Source organism: Sapajus apella, unplaced genomic scaffold (assembly GCF_009761245.1).
Source record: "Sapajus apella isolate SASKATOON/1434 unplaced genomic scaffold, GSC_monkey_1.0 scaffold31, whole genome shotgun sequence".
Classification (NCBI taxonomy): domain Eukaryota; kingdom Metazoa; phylum Chordata; class Mammalia; order Primates; family Cebidae; genus Sapajus; species Sapajus apella.
In genome coordinates, this window is record NW_022436971.1 from 16,052,817 (window position 1) to 16,076,940 (window position 24,124).

The window sequence follows — 24,124 nt, forward strand, 5'->3', positions numbered from 1 at the left end:
TGACCCCGTAAGAACTTTCTTACTGGAAGGGTCTAGGTTGGAATGTTTGCCCTCCTGACAATAGTGATGGTGAACTTTGATTAGCTGCATGGATGGTGATTTAAATAGCGGTGCTGTCCCCTTCCCAAACCATAAGGAGTGATTTAGCTCTTCCACACTTAGCTGATATTTTGAGATCAATTTCTGTCTTGGGATCTTACCTTGAGAGGTTTGAATCTTCTTTTGGATCATCAAATGGTAAGTTTTCAGGATGCTTGAAAGCTAGTAATTGCTGTTTTTGCCATTAAAAGTAATTGCATTAATTACTTTTGCACCAACCTAGTATTTTCTAGTTACTTCTTAGGTTGAGTGAGCCTCACCTAACACTTTTTTTTTTTTAGCAAGAGGCATCACAGTGCCAACAGAATAAGGTGCTCTTTGATGGGTAAGGTTGAACTATGAGGACCTGATTCATCTTTTTTCCCATCAATTGAACCCATGTCTTTCCAGAATGTTGAAATGCTGAGTAGCATGGATTCTGCATCAGTTCGCATTATCAAACCCTTTCCTGCACCCCAGACTCCAGGCCGCCTGCCGCCTGCCCCTGTGATCCCTTCAGCGCCAGCAGCTCCGAAACTGGACCACCAGAGAATGGACACCATCCAGGAAGACCCTAGCACAGACTCACATATGGATGAAGACGGGTTTGAGAAGGACCCCTTCCCAAATAGCAGCACAGCTGCCAAGTCATTTGAGGATCTCACGGACCATCCGGTCACCAGAAGTGAAAAGGCTGCCTCCTTTAAACTGCAGCGTCAGAATCGTGTTGACAGCAAAGAAACAGAGTGCTAGTTTAGTTCTCAGTTCTTTTCACTTAAGTGTGCAAAATATTTTTATAGATTTGACTTACAATCACAGCTTATTTTTGTGAAGATTGGGAAGTAAGGAAGTGACTTAACAGCAGATGCCGGTCATGTGTTTGAACTTCCTGCAGATAAACAGTTCTTGTGTGGTTCTGCCCGTCTCCTTTTGAAAAGGTAAGGTGAAGGTGAATCTAGCTTATTTTGAGGCTTTCAGGTTTTAGTTTTTTAAGTATCTTTTGACCTGTGGTGCAAAAGCAGAAAATACAGCTGGATTGGGTTATGAATATTTACGTTTTTGTAAATTAATCTTTTATATTGATAACAGCACTGACTAGGGAAATGATTTTTTAATACACTGTAATGAACCGCTGAATATGAGGCATTTAGCATTTATTTGTGAGGACAACTGGAACACAATAGGTTTAATTTTTGCCTTCAACTAAAAACAAAGGAGATAAATGTAGTTATACGTTGTCTCTAAATATACATTGTCTCTAAATTGTGGGTCTATTTCTAGTTATTACCCGAAGTTTTTAAGTAGCAGGGAGAATTATACATCTAGGTTTAGAAATTATTTGGGTTAATATGGCTTTTCATAATTCTAAGATTAATACTCCCTACTAGTATAACTGCCCACCTTACAGTGAGGGTGAGTGCTAGCTAGTTGAATTATGGAAGCCGATCAACCATGTAGGGCCCTCATTTGCTGGGTAATTTTTCTGTGTAAGTATCTTCATGTATCCCTATTACTGATAGGGATACCTGCTCTTAGAAAATTCACTATCAATTAGGTGCAGTGGTTCATGCCTGTAATCAATCCCAGCATATTGGGTTGCCTGTTTTCAAACACTAGTGAATAAGAGGGTAAGATATTTCTTAAGAATAGGTTGTTTTGAATAGGCTGAGGTGTGATGAGCCAGCCAGGAAACTGAATGCTGCCTGCCCTTATGGTTGGGGGGCCGTCCCTACAAGAACTGATTCTTCAGAAACCCCTTTTATTGACCCACAAGCAGATATTTGAATTATTTTATTGCTCCAGGACTCTGGAGGGGCTGCATTTACTCTGTGAAGGATAAAAACCATTAGCCTGAATTCTGATTTCTATAAATTGCCATTAAATGCTTTTTTCCCCTAAGAACTGAAATGTGCTCACCAGCCAAAACATTTCAACTTGTAAACTTTGAGGGCAATTAACCAAACCTTTGACTAATCATGTCCTTCCCCCCCAACTTTTCCAAGGACATTTGTTATGCAGATACTTGTTATACTAATACTTGAACTTGTACCTTATGGTATTTGCTGTCTTTTAACTAGTCACAATATTCTTGTATTTTAGTTACACTTTTGGAATTTGATACAAGGTGTGTGGGTGTATGCGTGCAGCAGTTCTCAAAAGAATGTAAGAAAACCATTTTTATAAAATTGTGACTTTTTAAAAAAAAAGTCTTTTGTCATTTGTAAAATTAAGCTGCTTAGGGTATATTTTATAGCTGTAGCACTGATATCTGCATTAATAAATACTATCAAAACACAATGGGCCTAAGTACAAAACTTCCCTAAAAAATCCTTTTATTATTAATATCATTGGCAAAGGTTTAAGCCGGAGGAAAAAGGGGTTTCTCTATGTATTGGCAACTTTGAGTTCTGTAGATTAATGAGCAGACTTGGGTCTCCTGTGATTGGCTAATGGTCTCCATCTCCTAGCAGACTTAATTCAGGTTTTGCTTCTGCTACATCCCGCCAGTAAGGTAGCAGCAAAGGCAGAGAAGAGACCTTTTTCTCTATCAAAGGCCAGAGATGTGAGAACAAAAATTCATTCCCCTTTGGTGACAAATGTAGTCCATCTGATAAATAGGATGAGAAGTCCTAGAAGGGAGAGAGAAATCGGTTAAAGGTGGGTAACTGGCCAGGTGTGGTAAGTCACACTTGTAATTCTAACACGTTGGGGCCGAGGATCACTGGAGGACAGGTTCGAGACCCTGTCTCTACAAAAAAATTTTTTAAATACAAAAATTTTGTATTTTACAGGTCTGTGCCACACCGGGTGTGGTGGCACAGACCTGTATTCCCATCTACTTGGGAGGCTAAGGTGGGAGGATCACTTAAGCCCAGGAATTTGAGGCTACAGTGACGATCATTGCACCACTGAGCTCCAGCCTGGGTGATAGAGCAAGACTATAAGATTTAAAAAAAAAAAAAAAAAAAAAAGTGTGGGAGGGAGAGTATAACTTTTTCTGAATGCTAGTATGTAACATTCTCTCGTTTGTGGCCCTGTGACAGAAAGATCACCAGCCCCTTTCATTTTGGGCATCAGACCAGAGTTGTCTTAGACTACAGTGGCACTGACGTGCTATTACACAGGTGTTTGAACACTTAACCCTTATTATAGTACTGTCTCTGTATTATAGAACCAAGTTTCATGAAAGTCACTCACTGTTAAATGAACTGGGACCTCATTCTAGGTCTTCTGAGTCATATGACATGATCCTCAGGTTATTGTTTGAAAGAGCCTTAACAGGGAAATATGGCCTATAAACATAATCAGCAAAAAATGAAAAATTTGGTATTAGGTCTCCCATGAGTTTAATATTATTTTTGACTTAGATTTTTAGGTGGAAAGAACTTGTACCATCTAACCTAGACTAGTAATTGCTGAGACAAGAGCCCAGTCTCGCTCCCACTCCCCTGACCTCAAGAGTATATATTTAAAAATATATATATATATATTTTTGGAGATAGGTTTTGCTTTGTTGCCTAGGCTGGAGTACAGTGACGTGATCATGGCTTACTGCAGCCTCAACCTCCTGGGTTCAAGTGATCCTTCCAACCTCAGCCCCCTGAATAGCTGGGACAACAGCCATGTGCCACCATGCCTGGCTAATTTTTGTACTTTTTGTACAGGCTGGTCTTGAACTCCTAGGCTCAAGCAATCCTCCCACCTTGGCCTCATGAAGTGTTGGGATTATAGGCATGAACGGCCATACCAGGCCCTGAACTCAAGAATTTTACCCATACAGCCATTTCTCACTTGGGGAAGAATCTCACTAGGCAAGAGCTCTGTTAGAATCTGGGTGCCAACTAGCTTATGTGACTTTTTTTTTTTTTTTTGACGGAGTCTCGTTCTTGTTGCTCAGGCTGGAGTGCAATAGCATGGTCTTGGCTCACTGCAACCCCCACCTCCTGGGTTCAAGCAATTCTCCTGCCTCAGCCTCCCAAGTAGCTGAGATTATAGGCGCCCGCCAACATGCCTGGCTAATTTTTGTATTTTTAGTAGAGATGGGGTTTCACCATGTTGGCTAGGCTGGTCTTGAACTCCTGACCTCAGGTGATCCACCCGCCTTGGTCTCCCAAAGTGCTGGGTTTACAGGCGTGAGCCACTGTGCCTGGCCCAGTCTTGCCTTTTTGGGATACCAAGCAGATGGACTCATGTAGTATGTACCCTTCAGAGACCAGCTTCCTTCCCTCAGTGAAGCGCTTTGAGTCACCCATGTTGCTCTGTGTCAAGATTTCCTTTTTATTGCCAAGTAGTATCCCATTGCATGGACACGCCAGGTTCCCTATTCAGCCACAGAAGAACACTGGGGTGTTTCCAGCAGGCAGGAATGATGCTGTTGTCAACATCACACCCAAGTTATGTGTGATCGTAGTTTTCCTTTCTCTAGGGCAGATAACCCAGGAGTGGACGGCCAGGTCCTCCCTAAGTGTATGTGTGACTGTGTAAGAAAACGTCTAGCCATCTCCTAAGTAGCTGCACCTCTATGGGACCCACTTTTTATCTTTTAAAGCCTGAAAGCATATTCACAAATATAAAACAAAGTAACGGGCCGGGCGCGGTGGCTCAAGCCTGTAATCCCAGCACTTTGGGAGGCCGAGGCGGGTGGATCACGAGGTCAAGAGATCGAGACCATCCTGGTCAACATGGTGAAACCCCGTCTCAACTAAAAATACAAAACATTAGCTGGGCATGGTGGCGTGTGTCTGTAATCCCAGCTACTCAGGAGGCTGAGGCAGGAGAATTGCCTGAACCCAGGAAGCGGAGGTTGCGGTGAGCCGAGATTGCGCCATTGCACTCCAGCCGGGGTAACGTGAGTGAAACTCCGTCTCAAAAAAACAACAAAAAAAAAAACAACAAAGTAACTTAATTAAAACTACATATCTCAAACTGAGTTATCAGGCAATAGTATATTCAGATCCATTGTTTTACATATTAACAAGTTTTAGATTTCTGCCATTCTCTATATGAAAGAAGAACTTGGCCTGGATGTTCATAAATAGGAGCCACGTATTGCTTATTTACATCACTGTGTACCACCAGCCAAGGAGCCTGGCCAAATAAGCTGCTGGGCTTGCGAGCCATCCTGGAACCTCCATTCCTTCCCTCCCCAAGCCTTTTTGTTTCCATTGGCTAAAGGGATGACTGTTTTAGCTAAGCAGGACCTTTCTAGGGAAAGCTGCACACACACCTGGTTTACTTCTGTGTGATCCTATTCACCTCGAGAGGACTGAGCAAGCCACCATACCTGGCTATCTTGCATCAGGGTCCACAGGTCAAGTATGTCAGTCCCACAGTCTTGGGCCACTTGTAAACACGCATTGGCATATTCACCAACAACAGAGTTCAGGCGATTTAGTTTGCAACCTTTTGGAGAGAAGAAATCAAGGTGGCAGTTGATAAACCCAAGTGCTGGTCCTTGTATAAGTTCTGCTCTACTCATCTAGACAGTTTCAAGTGCCATTAAATACTGACCTCACTTGGGCCAGCCCCGGGGTCTGGGGTATATGTTGATAGGCCATGCAGGTTACTGGTGTGCTGCTCTAGCCAGCAGAGGACAAGGTACAATGGGAAGAAGGAGCCTTTAGTGGTAACCAGAGCCTTCTGAGGAGTCAGGGAGGATGTTCTAGAGGGCACCTTGAAGAAGGCACCAAGAAAGCTGGGCTGCTAGGAGAGTGCCAGCTATAGGAGCTGGGCTGGGGGCTGGTAAGAAATGCCAGGCCACGGAGGCTGAAGGCTGTGCTGACACCACTGGCTTCTTAGATGTAACAGCTGTACCGCAGCACAGCAAAATAATTTATAGACTTCGGATACAGATAGCTATGTTCTGATGCCCACAGTTTTCACTACATAGCTGTGTGACTGTACAGCTTTCTTAACTGTCCCGAAGCTTTCCACATGCCTGTGATGACAGTGCCTACATAATTGCAGGAATACTGACAGGACTGAGACTAAACTCCAGCAGAGCAGCCAGCACAGAGCAATTGGGTGTATCTAACACAGGCGCAGGCTGCCTCTTCTTCCCAGGGAGCTGCACTAGGGAAGGCTGGAGTGAGGTATCTGGGGATTGTGCCAGGTTGGTTTGGAAGGAGGGGCCAGGGGTAGGTGAGAAGGCTCAGGAGGCTGCAAACAGGACAGTGAGGGCTGGTGGGAGGCAGACTACAGAATCATATGAAAGAGAAAGCATGAGGAAAATGGGCAACTGGACATGGTCACAGGAGGACCTGTGCTGGCCCAGGCTCTATGTCAGAGAAGAAACTATTTGCCAGTTTTGATTCATACATGGGATCAATTGTTCATTTCTAAAATTCACCTGGATTTTAACTAGCTACCTCATTCCTACAAAAAATTTTTAAAAATTAGTTGAGCATGGTGGCACATGCCTGTGGTTCCAGCTACTTGGGAGGCTGGGGCAAGAGGACACCTGAGCCCAGAAGCTGAGGCTGCAGTGAGCTATGAGCAAGCCACTGCACTCCAGCTTGGGTGACAGCAAGACCGTCTCAAAAAATAACCAGCTGAATTTCTAGGGGACCAGTTATTGAGATGTAACCTCTCCTCTACCTGCTTTGCTCATTGCTGAGTTTTTAAAAAGTCTACACTAGGCCGGGCGCGGTGGCTCAAGCCTGTAATCCCAGCACTTTGGGAGGCCGAGGCGGGTGGATCACAAGGTCAAGAGATCAAGACCATCCTGGTCAACATGGTGAAACCCCGTCTCTACTAAAACTACAAAAAATTAGCTGGGCATGGTGGCGCGTGCCTGTAGTCCCAGATCCTCAGGAGGCTGAGGCAGGAGAATTGCCTGAACCCGGGAGGTGGAGGTTGCGGTGAGCCGAGATCGCGCCATTGCACTCCAGCCTGGGTAACAAGAGCGAAACTCCGTCTCAAAAAAAATAAAAAAATAAAAAAATAAAAAGTCTACACTGGGCTACATTCAAGGATGGAAAGAGGAAATGAAATTAAACATTCAGAATGTCATATATTCTTTCCCTAGGAAACAGTAAACAAAAAGAAGTCTAAACAGCTTCTGTGGACCAAGCTATATAACATTCATCCCTTTCTATTAAAGCCAAGACAACACTGCCCCCCAAATCAGTTATGGCTGCAGGCCCAGAAGCAAGCTAGGGGGTCTGGAGTTGTCTCCAGTGGAGCTTTGTGGGCCTTTACGCCTTCCTGCAGAACACTCTGGTATCTCATGCACAGCATTAAGGGCCATCTACCCTGATGCGATGCCTAGAGCCTGCTGCCACCATGCCCCACAAGCTGGGGTTTCTCCCCAAGTTTGTCTGTGCCTCCAGTGTGTGGCACCCCTTGACATATGCTGTGTGTGCTTCAGAATGCACTGGATTCTCCTCTAAGGATGAGAGGCCCTTTGAGAGCAGGGGACATAGCTACAACCCAACTCAACAGTAAACTTGTGTAATGGTAAGTACTTGAGCTCTGAAGTCACGCTACTGGATTTGATTCCTGCTTCTGTCATTGGCTGTGTGATCTTGGGCAGGTTACTTAACCTCTCTAAGACTCAATTTCTCCACTGGTCAAGTAGGGACGATAACAGTCTTCCATAAAGTTGCGGTATGCCTGCTGTAGTGTGTCTAAGAAGCATCTGGAGTGCTGAAAATGGGCCCAGAAATCTACCTACAAATACTATTTGAGTCAGACTATGCTTTGAGAAATAGCTGTTCTGTGTGGCAAGGCCAATATTTGTCCTAGAACGTTGAGTTCTGGGCAGTTTAGAAAACTTCCATAAGGCACATTTTTCAGCCATTAACATACAGCTGACCCTTGAACAATACAGGTTTGAACCGTGAAGGTCTGCTTCTATGCAGGTTTTTCAACCAAAGGTGGCTCAAAAACACAGCACTTGAGGGATGTGAAACCTGAGTACCCAGAGTGCTAGTGACTCCTATCCCATCATTCCTATCCCAGCTCCCATAGGCCAGAAAAAAAAAGCCCCAGGTGTGGACTTCCGAGTCAAGGCACAGCAGCCCTACAGTCCCAGCCCCCATAGAGCAACCCCTAGTTCCAGCCCCTACAGAGCACCCCGCTTGTCCCACCCCCCACAGAGCACCCCAGTCTCATCCCCCACAGAGCACCCCCCAGTCCCAGGCCCCAGCGCAACCCCCAGTCCCAGCTCCCATAGAGCATCCCCCAGTCTCATCCCCCACAGAGCATCCCCCAGTCCCAGCCGACAGAGCACCTCCCAGTCAGTCCCAGCCCTCACGGAGCACCCCCCAGTCCCAGCTCCCATGGAGCACCCTCCAGTCGCAACTCCCACGGAGCACCCCCCAGTCCCAGCCCCCACGGAGCACCTCCTAGTCCCAGCCCCCCACAGAGCACCACAACTCTGCACAGTTCTCACTGGGCTGCACGTGCACCCTGGAGTTTGGCAATTGTAAAGGTCAGCAGATGTGAGGCCTGTGGTTCCCTCCTGACTATCTGAAGCCAGAACCCCTTTCCTATGTCAAAAAAGGGATCAGGTATAACATAATGGAAGCTGTACTTTTATTAATAACTTTGCATGATTGAAACACTGAAACGGATGTACAGAGACCCTAAGAAACAGAAGCCCCCAGGCAGGAAACCACTGCCTATCAGTTCTTCCCTCAGTGTTCCTATCCAGGTTTGCTGAGATTGGCTGTGGTTTGTTTACCTTGCATGATGCACTGTTTTTCCCAGGCTGTTTCACAAAGCGGGGTCGGCGTGATAAGAATGACTCGATTCTCAGGGATGTCCACAGACTTCAGGTACTGCACCATGCTCTTTAAATTTGCAGCATACTCATCCAGGGCGATGTGCTGCTTGGGATTCTCATCTGTTCAGGAGAAACATGAGTACTCACCAAATGCGTATTTATTGTAAGTGACGACAATTGAGGTGAACACACTTCTGCAAATGCCTGCTATTCATGATGTCACTGGGGAATTGTTTAACACCAAGGACACAAAGTGAAGGTTTTCTCCTTAATGAATTAAAATGTATAGTTCTTCATAAACAAGACTTCAAAGGCTCTGACTAGGGACACTCTAAGTACTTTTTTTTTTTTTTTTTTTTTGAGACAAAGTCTTGCTCTGTTGCCAGGCACCAGGCTGGAGTGCAGTGGCGCAATCTCGGCTCACTGTAACCTCTGCCTCCCAGGTTCAAGCAATTCTCCTGCCTCAGCCTTCCAAGCAACTGGAACCACAGGTGTGCACCACCACGCCCAGCTAATTTTTGTATTTTTTAGTAGAGACGGGGTTTCACTGTGGTCTCGATCTCTTGACCTCGTGATCCGCCCGCCTTGGCGGATCCCAAAGTGGTGGGATTACAGGCGTGAGCCAAAGTACTCTTGTCTTTTCGTCACTAGTATCCAGATGGTTATTAAATCAATGAGGTTGAATTTGTAAAGAAATTCAAGAGCCCAGCCTGTTGAGAGAGACGGCCTAGGTTCGAATCCTGGCTTTGTCACTCCTTGCCACAGAACCGCAGATAAATACTTAGCCTTTCTGTACCTTATTGGTAAAATGAGGACGATAATAGAGTCTCCCTCCTAGGACTGAAAATCAAAATAGCTAAGAGTTTCCAGCACTGAGCAGGGTGCCTTCACAAAGCAAGCACTCAGTCTAAACAAATGGCACCCATGACTACAACCTCTATTATTGCAAAGGAGTATTTTCTAGATAGGCTCTCTCAAGTATTACAAGGGTCACTGTAGGCCATTTGCTAACCACATGTAAGTACATGTAAAGAAAATAAAGTCACCAATGGTCCTACCACCCAGAAAACCACTGTTGGCATTTGGATGTATATCTTTCCAGTCTTTTCATGAAGATATGTACACTTTAAATGAGTTAGCACTGAAGATTATATTCACATTGAAGACTTTATATATATTTTTTCTACAGATTGTTTTAGAGACAGGCTGTTGCTCCATCTCCCAGGCTGGAGTGTAGTAGTGTGATCACAGCTCACTGTAACCTTGAACTCCTGGGCCCAAGCGACCCGCCCACCTCAGCTTCCCAAGTAGCTGAGACTACAGGCATGTGTAACCACACTTGGCAAATTTTGCTGTTGTTGAGACAAGGGTCTCACTCCGTTGCCCAGGCTGGTCTCAAACAATCCTCCCACCTTGGCCTCAACTCCCAGTGTTGGGATTACAGGCATAAGCCACCATGCCTGGCTCATATAACGTATTATGAGCTTTTCTGTGTCCATAAATAGTCCTCAAAAAAACGATATGTAGTTGTAGGGTGACCACATGAAGTTTGTTTCCTTACTGTACAGCCTCTAATCTGCTGTTTTAAATAGCAATACACAACTGGGCGCGGTGGCTCACACCTGAAATCCTAGCACTTTGGGAGGCAGAGGCAGGTGGATCACCTGAGGTCAGGAGTTTGAGACCAGCCTGGCCAATACGGCAAAACCCCGTCTCTACGAAAAATACAAAAACAGCTGGGCGTGGTGGCGCGTGCCTGAATCCCAACTACTCAGGAGGCTAAGGCAGAGAATTGCTTGAACCTGGGAGGTGGAGGTTGCAGTGAGCTGAGATCGTGTCACTTCACTCCAGCCTGGGCGAAAGGTCAAAACTCCATCTCAAAAAAATAACTAGCAATACACAGAAATCTCTGCACACATATCTGGCTGCATTTCTGAATACTTCCTTAGGTTGAATTTCTACATGTGGGCAGTCACTTAACGCTGCTGCTGCACAGCTTTCCAGAAGGATTATAAGCTCTTCTCCCTCAAGGAATGAAGAGTTCCGATCTAATTTCATGCCTGTCAGCTATATAAGCATTACTGCTTCATACTGCTTTTGTGAGTCAAAAATCAAAATATCTTGTTTTAATTGGTATTTTTTGATAAGTTTTCACACATTTTCAAATATGTATTTGCTGTTAAAATTTTTCCTTTTATCTGTTCCTGTCCTTTGCCCATGTTTTCTATTGGAGTATTTGTCTTGATTTCTACACCAAAGATACTACTCTTTTGTCTGTCACAATTTTCAGATATTTTCCTTAACACAGTTTTTTCTAACCTAAGCTATTTTAAATTTATTTCGTAACCCTGTTTTTCCTTTGTGGCTTCCTCCACTGCTTTTATACTTAGGAAGTGTTTTTATCCTAAATTTGGTAAAATTTATCTTTTTAAAAAATTCTGTTTTGAGTTTTCTTAGAGTTTTTGGTGCAAGATATAAAGCGAAGATTAATTTCTTCCCCAATGTAATGGTTAGCATGCAGCCTCTACTGATACCTGTAATCTATAGAATCTTTCTCCTGGGAGCAAGAATTCCTTACAGCAGCTGGTGTTCCTTCATGTCCAGCCTCACCTTAGAGGTCCCCCTCACTGTGCCTATAAATAGCTGGCCACACCACTTCTGTGACACATGTAGGGGCACAAAAGAAATCTCTGGAAGGTGACTACCTAACTCCCTAAAACAAAGGCTGACTTTGCTCGTTGATAGCATGCAGAAAGTTCAAGAGTAGAACGGGAAGAGAGAAAGGCCTCTTACATGGCTGGCTTTGCTTTAGTCACAGCAGCAATTCTTCAGCAAACAAGGAGAGTCCACCTCCTTTTCCAAACCCATGTTCACCATTGCCCAGGATTCAAGCCTAACCTAGGTCAGGGTGGCTGCTGCCCTGAGATACACCTCCTAAGACACTCCCCCAGCTGCCTCAGTGTCATGCAAACCACGGGTATACTTAAGCCTTCTGCTGCAAATGCATCAACTAAAGAGAGAAACATTAAAAACTTAGCACAGCACTAACAGACTCTAGAAAATATTTAAGTGTTTGCAAGATTCGGACTGCCAGCAACCGAGGCATGTAGAAACTGAGTTGAGAATAAAATCCACTGGTTTTAAAGCCAGAAATACATGTAAACTCAAGGAGCTCTGAAGTTTGGCAAAACTATCTATTGGGAGAAAGTATACAGTCGAAAAAAGTATATTACATGGAAGTTTGCTGCAACATAAAAATGATAAAAGTGAGCTAGAAGAACACAAAAATGCCTTTACCTTTTAGTGCACTGTCATTGGCCCCAAAGAAAATTGTAACAGCTACTGGGGTGTCCAAGCTGTTTCCTTTCCTGATTAATCTTGGAAGGATAATTTTGGCCCATCTGGTATTATAACCTGAAAATCCACGATTCAGAACATCACATTTTCTGAAATGAAAAATTTAAAAAGATGAATTGTGGGAAAGAAGTGTTTATGGTCCCAGTAACCGACCTTTGGTGAGGGTGTGCTCTCTGGATTCTCAGCCCATCACGTGTCTGAGGCCGCCCCAGGTTTCACTTTGAAAGAAGCAAGTACATAGTTGAAGCATGCTAATCTTCCTTAAGCCAAAGATACAGGTAAATACGCCATACTCCTCTGAGAAATCATAAGTAATTATATATAAAGGGGCTGTGATTAAGTCTGCAGACTACCTGACTTCAGGCATGGTATAGTGGGGTGCTTTTAAAATGGAGTTCACAACAGACAGTTAATAATCTGAGCAAGTATCTCAGGTAAAAAGTTACCAATATGCTGGAACTTAAATAGTTTAGTTTCAGAAACAAAATTATTTAAATAGACCAGACACAGTGGCTCACGCCTATAATCCCAGCACTTTGGGAGGCCAAGGTGGGCGGATCACGAGATCAGGAGTTCAAGACCAGCCTGACGAACATGGTGAAACCTCATCTCTACTAAAAATACAAAAATTAGCTGGGCGTGGTGGCAGGCACCTGTAATCCCAGCCACTCGGGAGGCTGAGGCAGGAGACTCACTTGAACCCGGGAGGCAGAGGTTGCAGTGAACTGAGATTGTGCCACTGCACTCCAGCCTGGGCGACAGAGCAAGACTATCTCAAACAAAACAAAACAAACAAACAAACAAAAAAACCCCCAAAAAACCACCTGTTTAAATAGTCTATGGAATATTTGAGATTTCTAGTTTTGATTCGTTTTAATAAATATATTAGTTGGTTTCAACTTAAACCAGTTCATAGGCTTGTTTCCTTCTTAAAAACAGTTGGATTCACAGTACTGTAGGTGAAATGAAAAAAGAAAAAAGGCCAGGTTGCCTGACTTGTTTCCCAGCTCCATCTGACTAGGTGTGACCCTGGACATGCCACTCCTCCCTCACATGTAAAGTGAGGGGAATCCCAGTTCAGGATTGCATCAGGCAGATTTAAAACTCCTCAGATGGTACTAGTCACGTAAGAGGGACTTTTTTTTTTCCTTAGTCTTGGTAAAACGATATGATCTGGGATTTGTTTTAGAATAATCCATAGTAGGAGGCATGGACGGGCCCATTTCACTCTTTGATTCTGTAGATGTTTAAAGTTGTCCATAAAGTTTTCTTAAAATGAATCCTGGTGGTTCAATTTACGATTAGCAAATCAGTATAGTTCATTTTGGTGTATGGTTCAAATTCCTACAGATGTGTAAGTAAGCAGAGAAGCTGAGGCACCAGTGGGGAAGCGCAGGCCACAACATCAGGCAGTGGGCTCCAAAGCAGCACAATGGGACGCTTTTTGTGACACTTCTCAGAGTTCTCAGGCAGCGTTTAAAAAGTGGGGAACAAGTGAAACTCAGCCTTACTTCTAAGTAAGATTGAGTGTTTTTGTGTGTAATGATTACGAAATGCTGACTAGTCTTTTTACAGAGTGAAATTACAATACTTTAAAATGAAGTGCTGGGCTGGGTGTGGTGGCGAGTGCCTGTAGGCCTCAACTACTCAGGAGGCTGAGGTGGGATGATGGCTTGGGCCCCAGAAGTCGAGGCTGCAGTGAGCCCTGATCACACTGCTGCACTCCAGCCTAGGTGAGAGACCCTGTCTCAAAAACCACAAAAAACGAGGCCAGGCGCGGTGGCTCACGCCTATAATCCCAGCACTTTGAGAGGCCGAGACCGGTGGATCACGAGGTCAAGAGATCGAGACCATCCTGGTCAAGACAGTGAAATCCTATCTCTACTAAAAATACAAAAATTAGCTGGGCGTGGTGGCGCGTGCCTGTAGTCCCAGCTACTCGGGAGGCCGAGGCAGGAGAATTGCTTGAACCCAGGAGACAGAGGTTGCAGTGAGCCAAGATCGTGCCACTGCATTCCGGCCTGGGTAACAAGAGTGAAACTCCGTCTCAAAAACAAAACAAAAACAAACAAACAAAAAAAACGAAGTGTGGTGGAATTGTGACAAGGTGAGTCTTAGTCACGGCAGCACTTCCAAAAAAAAAAGACAAAGTAGCTTCCTGCCAGTGTGGTGTAGCAGTAAAACTGCAAGTTCTGCGATCACAGCGGCCAGGACTTGCATCTGTGTGCCCTTGACTAGCAAAGAGGCACCGGCCATCTACTTAATTTGAGTCTACCCAGTCATCAGAGCTCAACCCTAAAATATCTAATTGGTCAGACGGAGTGAAGATTAAATGTTTTCTGTTCCTTCTCCTATACACTACGAAAGGCAAGCAAAATTCACAAAGGAGAAATGTTCTGTTCAGAACTACCCTTCACTCTCTCTTCCCAAGATAATGACATCTTCCCCCCATCTATAAGTACTCAAGTATCGGAAACCATTCTCACCTGACCAGCTTGTCAGCCAGCGAAGCTCCCCATCCACCCTGCTGGAAGGAAAACTGGAGAAAGAAAAGCCCATTATTACTACAAATGACTGACCCGTCATTTCAGCAAGGGCAGTTCTGATCCGCAATGCCTTTTGTTTTCTCTGCCCTCCCTTCTTGGCTTTTGTGCCTTGATTCACTCTGGGGAGGTCATTCTGGGGATTACAGGTAAGTACACCTGGCAGCACTTTAGCAGAGAGGGATTTTTCTCTATCAATTGAAAGCTAAACAGCCTGTAATCCCAGCACTTTGGGAGGCCCAGGTGGGTGGATCACCTGAGGTCAGGAGTTCGACACCAGCCTGGCCAACGTGTTAAACCCCGTCTCTACTAAAAATACAAAAATTAGCCCGGTGTGGTGGCGCCCGTCTATAATCCCAGCTACTTAGGAGGCTGAGGCAGAAGAAACGCTTGAACCCGGAAGGCGGAGGTGGCAGTGAGCCGAGACAGCGACACTGCACTCCAGCCTGGGCGATAGAGCGAGACTCCGTCTCAAAGAAAAAAAAAAAAAAAAAGCTAAACAGAAATCCAAGTTCAGGAGATAAAGTCAACTACAAGTCCAATGAGGAAATGAAGTCCATGCTGCCTCGCTGGTTACTGAGCAGAGGTTGAACATTTCTCATACACATTCCCGTGCAATTCGGGAGGCCCTGACTGCCCCACTAAAAATAATGCTGCCAGTTACTGGCACATACACAAAAACCTGGTGAAGCAAGTCCTGAGAAGAGGACACACGCAGGAATGGACTTTCCACTCCCTCCCTGAAGAACCTGCATTTAGAAGACCGTTCCCTTCACGGGAGGTGAGATCTTGGATGAATAGATGGTCCTTTTCTACCTAATTCTTGAAGGCATTTTACTTCTAACGTCACCCTCTGACGGCCCCACCTGCGTCCGCGGGGAGTGCGGCGAGCGGGCTCACAGCGCCTCCGCCTGCGGCCGGCCGCGGGGCCTCCTGGGACACAACGCGCGGGTGCCCGGAGCCGCTCGCCCGGACCCGGACGGGAACCGCCGCCGCCTAGGACGGCACGGAGGGGACAACCGCACATCTCGACCCAGGTGGCAGGTGGCACGCGGCGCGGGGCGAGCAGCGCGGCCAGGTCCCCTCGCGTCTGTGCCGGGAGCCCAGGCTCTCGCAAGGACCGTCTTGGCCTCCGGGATGCCGCAGGCCGGCAAGGCGCAGCCACTGGGGGACCCGCCGCCCCTCCAGGGTCGCCACGGGCGTGGCCAGGCTTCCGTCCCAGCCGTTTCCTGGGCCGCAGAGGACGGCGAGGAGCCCCGGCCGGCTGGGCAGCAACTCCGCAGGGAGGCCAGGGCGAGAGGCTGAGCGTCCGGGCGGCGGTACCTGGGTGATGGAGTCCCCGAAGAGCAGCACGCGAGGCCAGAGCAGCGCGCTTCCGCAGCCCGCGGCCTCGCACAGCGCCATGGAACCGCAGGCCGGGGCGGGGCCGCCAGCCCGGCGAGGCGCCTGCGCAGTGGCCGACCGTGGGGTGCTGGAGCCTGGCTGGTCTGGCACCTAGGCGGGCGCGACGCCCCTGGCCCCTTGGAGTCTGCCAGAAGCTCGGCCTCCGCGATCGTTCACCCACAGCGAGACTGCCCCCAGAGTCCGGAGCCCGCGCCCCGCCGCGTGGGTCCCAGACGGAAATCGGTTCGGGGGGCTGCCCTAAGCCCACCCTGCGCTGGGCGGGCGCAGGTGCGTTCCGCAAAGGGCAGGAATGTGACCGCAGGACGCGCGGCGGCAGCGCTGCTGGCCCTCGGTGGGGCATGGGGCTGTTCCCATGGCCCCCCAGATGCTCCAGTCCCCCTAGAAGAGGTCGTGGGGTGCGCGCGCGGCCTCCTGCGCCGGGCGTCACTCTGGAAGGCCCATAATACGCAGGATGTAGGCGCTGCGGAAACCCGGGCTGTACCTCGTGGTTCTGCGAATGACGAGGGAAAACAGCTGCACGTTCCAAGCGCCCAGCCGTTAGGTGGATGCGCGGACACGGAGCACGACTTATTTCCAAGGGATTCATCTGTTGAATAAAACGTGGTTGCAATGCAACGTTCTTACCTCAGCTGTGCAATGAAGTGCAGCGGCCGAGCTAAAAACGAGTGGGAAGGACGCCTTGAAACCACAGAGCTGTAGACGAATAATAGAAGGGCCTGGGGAGCCGGCGCAGAGGCGGATCCTGCTCCCTGGGGCGGGCGATGGGCGCAGAGCATGATCTAATAGCTTGGATCACCTGGGCGATCTTTACAAACAAGATCCAACCAAGGGCCCTCACTCCAGCCCAGTTAACTCACCTCCTGGTAGCAGGACTTGGACACAGGTGCACTTGTAATGCACCCCACGTGATTCCCTCGGCAGGGGGTAGAGCAAGCAAGGGTGGCTGCACTTCACCCTTATCACAAGTCCTTCTTAAGGCCTTCAAGCAGCAGAGGCTTGAAGCCAGGTCTGTTCCAGGAATCAGCTGTAGGGGAGAAGATGGAGGTTGCTGCCGGAATTCAGAAGGGAAGAGTAGGCTTGGACTTGAACAGCAGCAGTGGAGATCAAGACAGAAACATTCAGGTGCAACTTAGCATCCTTATGAACTCAAATTGGTTACTCCAGGAAGAGGGGTAGCCAGTAGCGGTTGCTATCAGCAGATCTGGATGGTTTCAGGGGGAGCTGCACATATGCCTGGAAGAAGAATCTATACATTCGAAAATAACGGGCAGTTTATTTAGTAGTTAGTTCTAGAATAATGGACAAATTAGTTGGCAATTTAGCAGTATTCAGGCTGTTGGAGTAAAGGTCATTTGACATCAAAAGTAAACAGGCTCCCTCAGAGAAACTAATGCATTTTATTTAAGTAACAGAAGTAGAATCAAGTATGTTTTTAAAGTTTTAACATATACGGTCATAGGTTCTCAGTGAACTGGTGTCAGGGCCTCATATAGTCTCTGTGCAGCGAGCTCCACCATTTCTCGGAGGGATTCATCATCTTCACTTCCTTCTTCACATTCTACAGTCTGAAAATGAAGGCATAAATAAGACAATTATTAGAATTAAGTCTATAATGATTATATGGAAGATAAATGAATGCTGTTTAAAAAACAATCATTTCATAAAAAATTAGCCAGGTGTGGTGGCATGTGCCTGTGGTCCCAGATACTCAAGGGAGGATCACTGAGCTCGAGAGGTTGAGGCTGCAGCGAGGTAACTACACCACTGCACTCCAGCCTGGGCGGCACAGCGAGACCCAGTCTCAAAAAAAGAACAATCATCTGTGTGGGCGGAGGTCACGGTGTAACTGATTACCCTGAAACAGAACAGCTGCCCTACACACCTGTGGGCGTGCAGCTGGGGGCAGTGCTTCCTGACAGCACGATGATCGGCCGAATTAGTGATGATCTGAGGCAGAGGGGGAAAGACTGGGGAAAAGTCTAGTAAACTACATTTACATTAAAGCCCACATTTTGATCCAGTAAATGATACTCCAGGGAAGTTCGTCTGTGCCACACAAATTACTTGGCAAGGAATGGATGTGGCCATCTACTCAACATTTGGTATTAAATTTGAGTTAAACTCACCAATAATCTTCTAGTTCCTTTTTTTTTTTTTTTTTGAGACGGAGTTTTACCCTGTTGCCCAAGCTGGAGTGCAATGGTGCAATCTTGGCTCACTGCAACCTCCGCCTCTCAAGTTCAAGGAATTCTCCTGCTTCAGCCTCCTAAGCAGCTGGGATTATAGGCGTGTGCCACCACACCCGGCTAATTTTTGCATTTTTGGTAGAGACATGGTTTCACCATGTTGGCCAGGCTGGTCTCGAACTTGTGACCTCATGATCCGCCCTCTTCGGCCTCCCAAAATGCTTGGATTACAGGCAGGAGCCACCTCGCCCAGCCATTACTTCATTTTTATTAGACAGCAGTGATGTGATCTCAGCTCAATGCAACCTCTGCCTCCCGGGTTCTCCTGCCTCAGCCTCCCAAGTAGCTGGGACTACAGGCGCACCACCACGCCCAGCTAATTTTTGTATTTTTAGTAGAAATGGGGTTTCACCATGTTGGCTAGCCTGGTCCCAAAATCTTGACCTCAGATGATCTGCCCACCTCGGCCTCCAAAAGTGTTGACATTACAGGCATAACCCACTGCACCTAGCATCTACTTTTTTTTTTTTTTTTTTGAGACGGAGTCTTGCTGTCAACAGGGCTGGGTGCAATGGTGCAATCTTGGCTCCCTGTAAACTCTGCCTCCCGGGTTCAAGCAATTCTCCTGCCTCAGTCTCCTGAGTAGCTGAGATTTTAGAGGCGCACCACCACATCCAGCTCATTTTTTGTATTTTTAGTAAAGACGGATTTACTATGTTGGCCAGGCTAGTCTCGAACTCCTGACCTTGTGATCCGCTTACCTTGGCCTCCCAAAGTGCTGGGATTACAGGCATGAGCCACCATGCCCGGCCTGTAGTTACTTCTTAAAGCTCAATTATAAAACACTATATATGTTTAAAAAATGTTTTTATCATACCATAAACATTCCCCATTAAAAACTTAGGAAAGAGGAAAACACCACCTCTGACCTAATGATAACTATGGTTACCATTTCAATGTAGTAACTGTCTATAGACTTTTTATATATATCTATATTAAAAACAAAAATGGGATAATTTCTCACATGTACCACCTGGTACTTTTTTTTCACTCAACAGTGTATAGTGGACAACTCTGCACATTAATAAACCTGCATCTTTTTTTGGTACAAATGTATGGGGTACGTGTGCAGTTTTGTTACATGCACAGAGAGCCCAATGGACTAGTCAGGGCTTCTAGGGCACCTATCACCTGGAGAGCAGACACTGTACCCACCATCCCCCACCCCGCTCACTCTTGAGTTTCCACTGTGTATCATTCCACTCTCTATGGCCATGTGTGTACATTTTTTAGTATAAATGAGAAGATGGGATACCTGATTTTCTGTGCCTGGCTTATTTTACTGAAGACATCCGTTTCCATCCGTGTTGCTGCAAAAGACCTAATTTCTTTTTTTTTTTTTTTTTTTTTTGAGACGGAGTTTAGCTCTTGTTACCCAGGCTGGAGTGCAATCGCGCGATCTCGGCTCACCGCAACCTCCGCCTCCTGGGTTCAGGCAATTCTCCTGCCTCAGCCTCCTGAGTAGCTGGGATTACAGGCACGCACCACCATGCCCAGCTAATTTTTTGTATTTTTTTTAGTAGAGACGGGGTTTCACCATGTTGACCAGGATGGTCTCGATCTCTTGACCTCGTGATCCACCCGCCTCGGCCTCCCAAAGTGCTGGGATTATAGGCTTGAGCCACCGCGCCCGGCCAAAAGACCTAATTTCATTCCTTTTTAATGGCTGAGTAGTACTCCATTGTGTACATATGCCACATTTTCCTTATCCATTCTTTTGCTGATGGACACTTAGGTTAAGGCCATATATTTGCTGTTGTGAATTGTGATGCAATTAACATATGAGTGCAGGTGCTTTTTGTTTGTTTGTTTTTTGTCCAGATGGAGTTTCGCTCTTGTTTCCAGGCTGGAGTGCAATGGTGCCATCTCGGCTCACTGCAACCTCTGCCTCCCGGGTTCGAGGGATTCTCCTGCCTCAGTCTCCCGAGTAGCAGGGATTACAGACACCTGCCATCATGCCTAGCTAATTTTTTTTGTATTTTTGTAGAGATGGTGTTTCAGAATGTTGGGCAGGCTGGTCTCGAACTCCTGACCTCAGGTGATCTGCCCACCTCGGCCTCCCAAAGTGCTGGGATTACAGGTGTGAGCCACTGTGCATGGCCACAGGTATCTTTTTGATATGTTATTTATCCTTTGGATAGGTATCCAGTAGTGGGACTGGTGTGTCAAATGGCAGTTTATTTTCAGTTTTTTGAGAAATCTCCAAACTGTTTTCCATAGAGGTTGTAGCAATTCACAATCCCAGCAGCAGTGTGTAAGGCTCCCTTTCCCTGCCTGTCAACATGTTATTTTTTGTTTCTTTAATAATAGCCACTTTGGGGTAAGAAGGCATCTCACTGGTTTTCATTTGTATTTCTCTGATCGTTAGTGATGTTGAACATTTCTTCATACACATTTTGGCCATTTGCATGTCTTCTTTATACACATATTTTTGAGATGGGGTCTTACTCTGTTATCCCAGCCAGAGTGCAGTGGTGCAATCTCGGCTCAATGCAGCCTCAACCTCCTGGGCTCAACCTCCTAAGCCTCCCAAGTAGCTTGGATTACAGGCACATGCTACCGTGACTCATTTTTTTTTTTTTTTTGTAGAGTTGAAGTCTTACTATGTTGCCGAGCTGGTCTTGAACTCCTGGGCTCAAGTGAGCCTTCTGCCTCAGCCTTCTAAAATGTTGGGACTACATGCATGAGCCATCATGCCCAGCTTGCATGTCTTCTTTTGAAAAATGTTTATTTGCCGGGTGTGGTGGCGCGTGCCTGTAGTCCCAGCTACTCGGGAGGCTGAGGTGGGAGGATCACTCGAGCCCAGGAGTTCCGGGCTGTAGTGCGCTATGCCGATCGGGAGTCTGCACTAAGTTCAGCATCAATATGGTGACCTCCTGGGAGCAGGGGACCAGCAGGTTGCCTAAGGAGGGGTGGGCCGGCCCAGGCTGGAAACAGAGCAGGTCAAAACTCCCGTGCTCGTCAGTAGTGGGACCACGCCTGTGAATAGCCACTGCACTCCAGCCTGGGCAACATAGTGAGAACCCATCTCTTAAAAAAAAAAAAGAGAAAGAAAAAGAAAAATGTTTTTATTCATGGCCTTTGCCCCCTTTTTAAAAATTTTTTAGACAGAGTCTTGCTCTGTCACCCAGTCTGGAGTGCTGGGGCGTGATCTCGGCTCACTGCAACCTGTCTCTTGGGTTCAAGAAATTCTCTTGCCTCAGCCTCCCGAAAAGCTGGGAGTACAGGTGTGCACCACCATGCCGGCTAATTTTTGTCTTTTTAGTAGAGACAGGGTTTCACCATGTTGGCCAGGCTGGTCTTGAACTCCTGACTTCAGATGATCCACCCGCCTTGGTCTCCCAAAGTAATGGAATTACAGGCATAAGCCTCCATGCCAGGCCCTCTGCCCACTTCTTAATGGGATTATTTGTGATTTTGTTGTTGCTGTTGAGTTCCGTATATATTCTGAATATTGGTCCCCTGTAAGATGCACAGTTTGTAAACATTTTGTCCCATTCAATGGGTGTCGTGTCCCCGTGTTGATGCTTTTTTTTTTTTTTTCTTTTTTGAGATGGTGTTTCACTCTCTTCCCTAAGGCTGTAGTGCAGTGGCGCAATCTCAGCTCGCTGCAACCTCCACCTCCTAGATTCAAGCGATTCTCCTGCCTCAGCCTCCTGTGTAGCTGGGACTACAGGCATGTGCCACCACGCCTGGCTAGTTTTTCTGTATTTTCAGTAGAGACGGGTTTTCTCCATATTGGTTAGGTTGGTGTCAAACTCCCGACCTCAGGTGATCCATCCGCCTCGGCCTCCCAAAGTGCTGGGATTACAGGTGTGAGCCACAGCGCCCGGCCTGTGTTGATTCCTTTTGCTGTGCAGAAACTTTTAAGTCTCATTTGTCTCTTTTTGTTGCCTGTGCTTTTGAGGTCTTTGCCTAGACCAATGTCCCAAAGAGTTTTCCTTTGGTTTTCTTCTAGTACTTTTATAGTTTTGGGTTTTATGTTTAAGTCTTTAATCCATCTTGAGATGATTTTTGTATACAGGGATCCAGCTTGATTTACACAAGGCAATCCAATTTTCTAGCCCCATTGAATTGAAGAGAGTTATCAGCTTTGTCAAAGGTCAGCTGGCTATACATATTTGGCTTTATTTCTGTGTTTTCTATTCTGTTCCACTGATGTATGTATTTTTATACCAGTTCCATGCTGTTTGGTTACTCTTGCTTTGTAAGTATAATTTGCAGTCAGGTAATGTGATGTCTCCAGCTTTGTTCTTATTGCTCAGGACTGCTGTGGCTATCCCTTTTTTTTTTTTTTTTTTGGCTCTTTTTGGTTCCATATAAATTTTAGGATTGTTTTTTCTAATTGTATAAAAAAGGACATTGTTATTTTGATAGGAATTGCACTGAATCTGTAGATTGCTTTGTGCAGTATGGTTATTTTAATATTAATTTTCCTGAGTCATGAGCATGGGATATTTTTCTGTTTGCATGTGGCATCCATAATTTCTTTCATCCATGGTTTTTAGTTTTCTTTGTAGAGATCGTTCACCTCCTGGGTTACATTTATTCCCAGGTTTGGTTTTTGTTTTCTTGTAGCGACTGTAAGTGGAACTGCCTTCTTGATTTCTCAGCTGGGTTGTCATTGGTGTGTTGAAATGCTACTTTTTGCACATTGATTTTTTAATCATTACTGGATTTATTAATCAAATAAGAGTTTTGGGGTGGTGTCTTTAGGTTTTTCTAGATATAAGATCATATTATTGGCAAACAAGAATGATGTGACCTCCTCCTTTCTAGTTTGGATGCCTTTTCTTACTTTCTCTTGCCTGACTGTACCATCATTCTTGGTAACTAAATACATATATTATTCCAAGTATAAGGATATACCATGTACATTCAGTTATTTTACCTCTTACTCTTGGATATTTACATTTCTTGCCATTTTTTGAAATACTAAAATAGACATCTTTTTATGTAAACTTTGCTCACTTGTCTAATTGTTATCTTTGGTTAAATTCAGTAAATGGAATTGTAGATAAAGGGCCTTACTTTTTTTTTTTCCTCCAGAGACAGAGTCTTGCTCTGCTGCCCAGGCTGGAGTACAGTGTGTGATCATAGCTCACTGCAGCCTAAACCCCTGAGCTCAAGTGATCCTCCCACCTCAGCATCCAAAATAGCTGGAATTACAGGTGTACCACCACGGGACCTACTTTTTAAAAGCTTTTGATATACACCACCACACTGCTTTTCAGAAACAGTGAATGTGCTGCCTAATTTATACTCTCTCTCCCCATCCCTCCCATAGCACCTGATTCTTTCACCATCACTGGGTCACATCACTCTCTTTAATCTGTGCCAGTATGCTAAGCGCGATATAGCACTTTAAATATGTACTTCCTCATGGAAACCAAATGTCGTATGTTCTCACTCACAAGTGGGAGCTAAGCTATGGGGATGCAAAGGCATGAGTGACACAATGGACTCTGGGGACCCAAGAGGAAAGAGTGGAACGGGGTGAGGGATAAGAGACTACAAACTGGGTACAGTGTACACTGCACAGGTGATGGGTGCACCAGTCTCACAAATTAAAAGAACATATCCATGTAACTAAACACCACCTGCTCCCCAAACCCTATGGAAATAAATAAAATAAAATAGAAAAAAAAGTATACTTCCTCTTGTTATGAATGGATCTGAACATTAGTTTTATGTTTATTGGCTATCTATATTTCTTCCCTAGTGAACTACTTGTTCATGTTTCTAACTTATTTTCCTATTAAGGTAAA

The 24,124-nt window shown here is 45.9% G+C and overlaps 3 protein-coding genes across 11 annotated transcripts in view; 1 reads left to right on the top strand and 2 right to left on the bottom strand.

Moving 5' to 3' along the window:
• The window catches only part of ADAM17 (ADAM metallopeptidase domain 17), a 67,196-nt gene extending 64,922 nt beyond the window's left edge, over positions 1 to 2,274 (top strand). For all 3 annotated transcript variants that reach the window (XM_032294175.1, XM_032294176.1, XM_032294177.1), the window contains one exon: positions 490 to 2,274. In XM_032294175.1, coding sequence (XP_032150066.1) covers positions 490 to 831 — 342 coding nt within the window. In that variant the 3' untranslated portion in view covers positions 832 to 2,274. The remainder of the gene's footprint in view (positions 1 to 489) is intronic.
• IAH1 (isoamyl acetate hydrolyzing esterase 1 (putative)) lies at positions 2,155 to 16,968 on the bottom strand. Of its 4 annotated transcripts, XM_032294184.1 has the most exons (6): positions 16,030 to 16,169; positions 14,650 to 14,702; positions 12,104 to 12,252; positions 8,765 to 8,926; positions 5,363 to 5,481; positions 2,155 to 2,708 (listed from the first exon to the last, which is right to left on the bottom strand). In XM_032294184.1, exons 1-6 carry the CDS (start codon positions 16,108 to 16,110, stop codon positions 2,526 to 2,528), a joined length of 747 nt encoding a protein of 248 aa, XP_032150075.1. In that variant the 5' UTR covers positions 16,111 to 16,169; the 3' UTR covers positions 2,155 to 2,525. The 4 variants fall into 4 exon arrangements, with proteins under 4 accessions (XP_032150075.1, XP_032150074.1, XP_032150076.1 ...); XM_032294186.1 differs by lacking the exon at positions 14,650 to 14,702 and having other exon boundaries at positions 2,247 to 2,708; positions 12,104 to 12,220; positions 16,030 to 16,968; XM_032294183.1 differs by lacking the exons at positions 12,104 to 12,252; positions 14,650 to 14,702 and having other exon boundaries at positions 2,156 to 2,708; positions 16,030 to 16,158.
• Positions 16,969 to 17,362: 394 nt separating this feature from the next.
• Positions 17,363 to 24,124, bottom strand: part of CPSF3 (cleavage and polyadenylation specific factor 3) — a 51,945-nt gene continuing 45,183 nt past the window's right edge. For all 4 annotated transcript variants that reach the window (XM_032294179.1, XM_032294180.1, XM_032294181.1 and 1 more), the window contains one exon: positions 17,363 to 17,675. In XM_032294179.1, the coding sequence (XP_032150070.1) occupies positions 17,574 to 17,675 (102 nt within the window). In that variant the 3' untranslated portion in view covers positions 17,363 to 17,573. The remainder of the gene's footprint in view (positions 17,676 to 24,124) is intronic.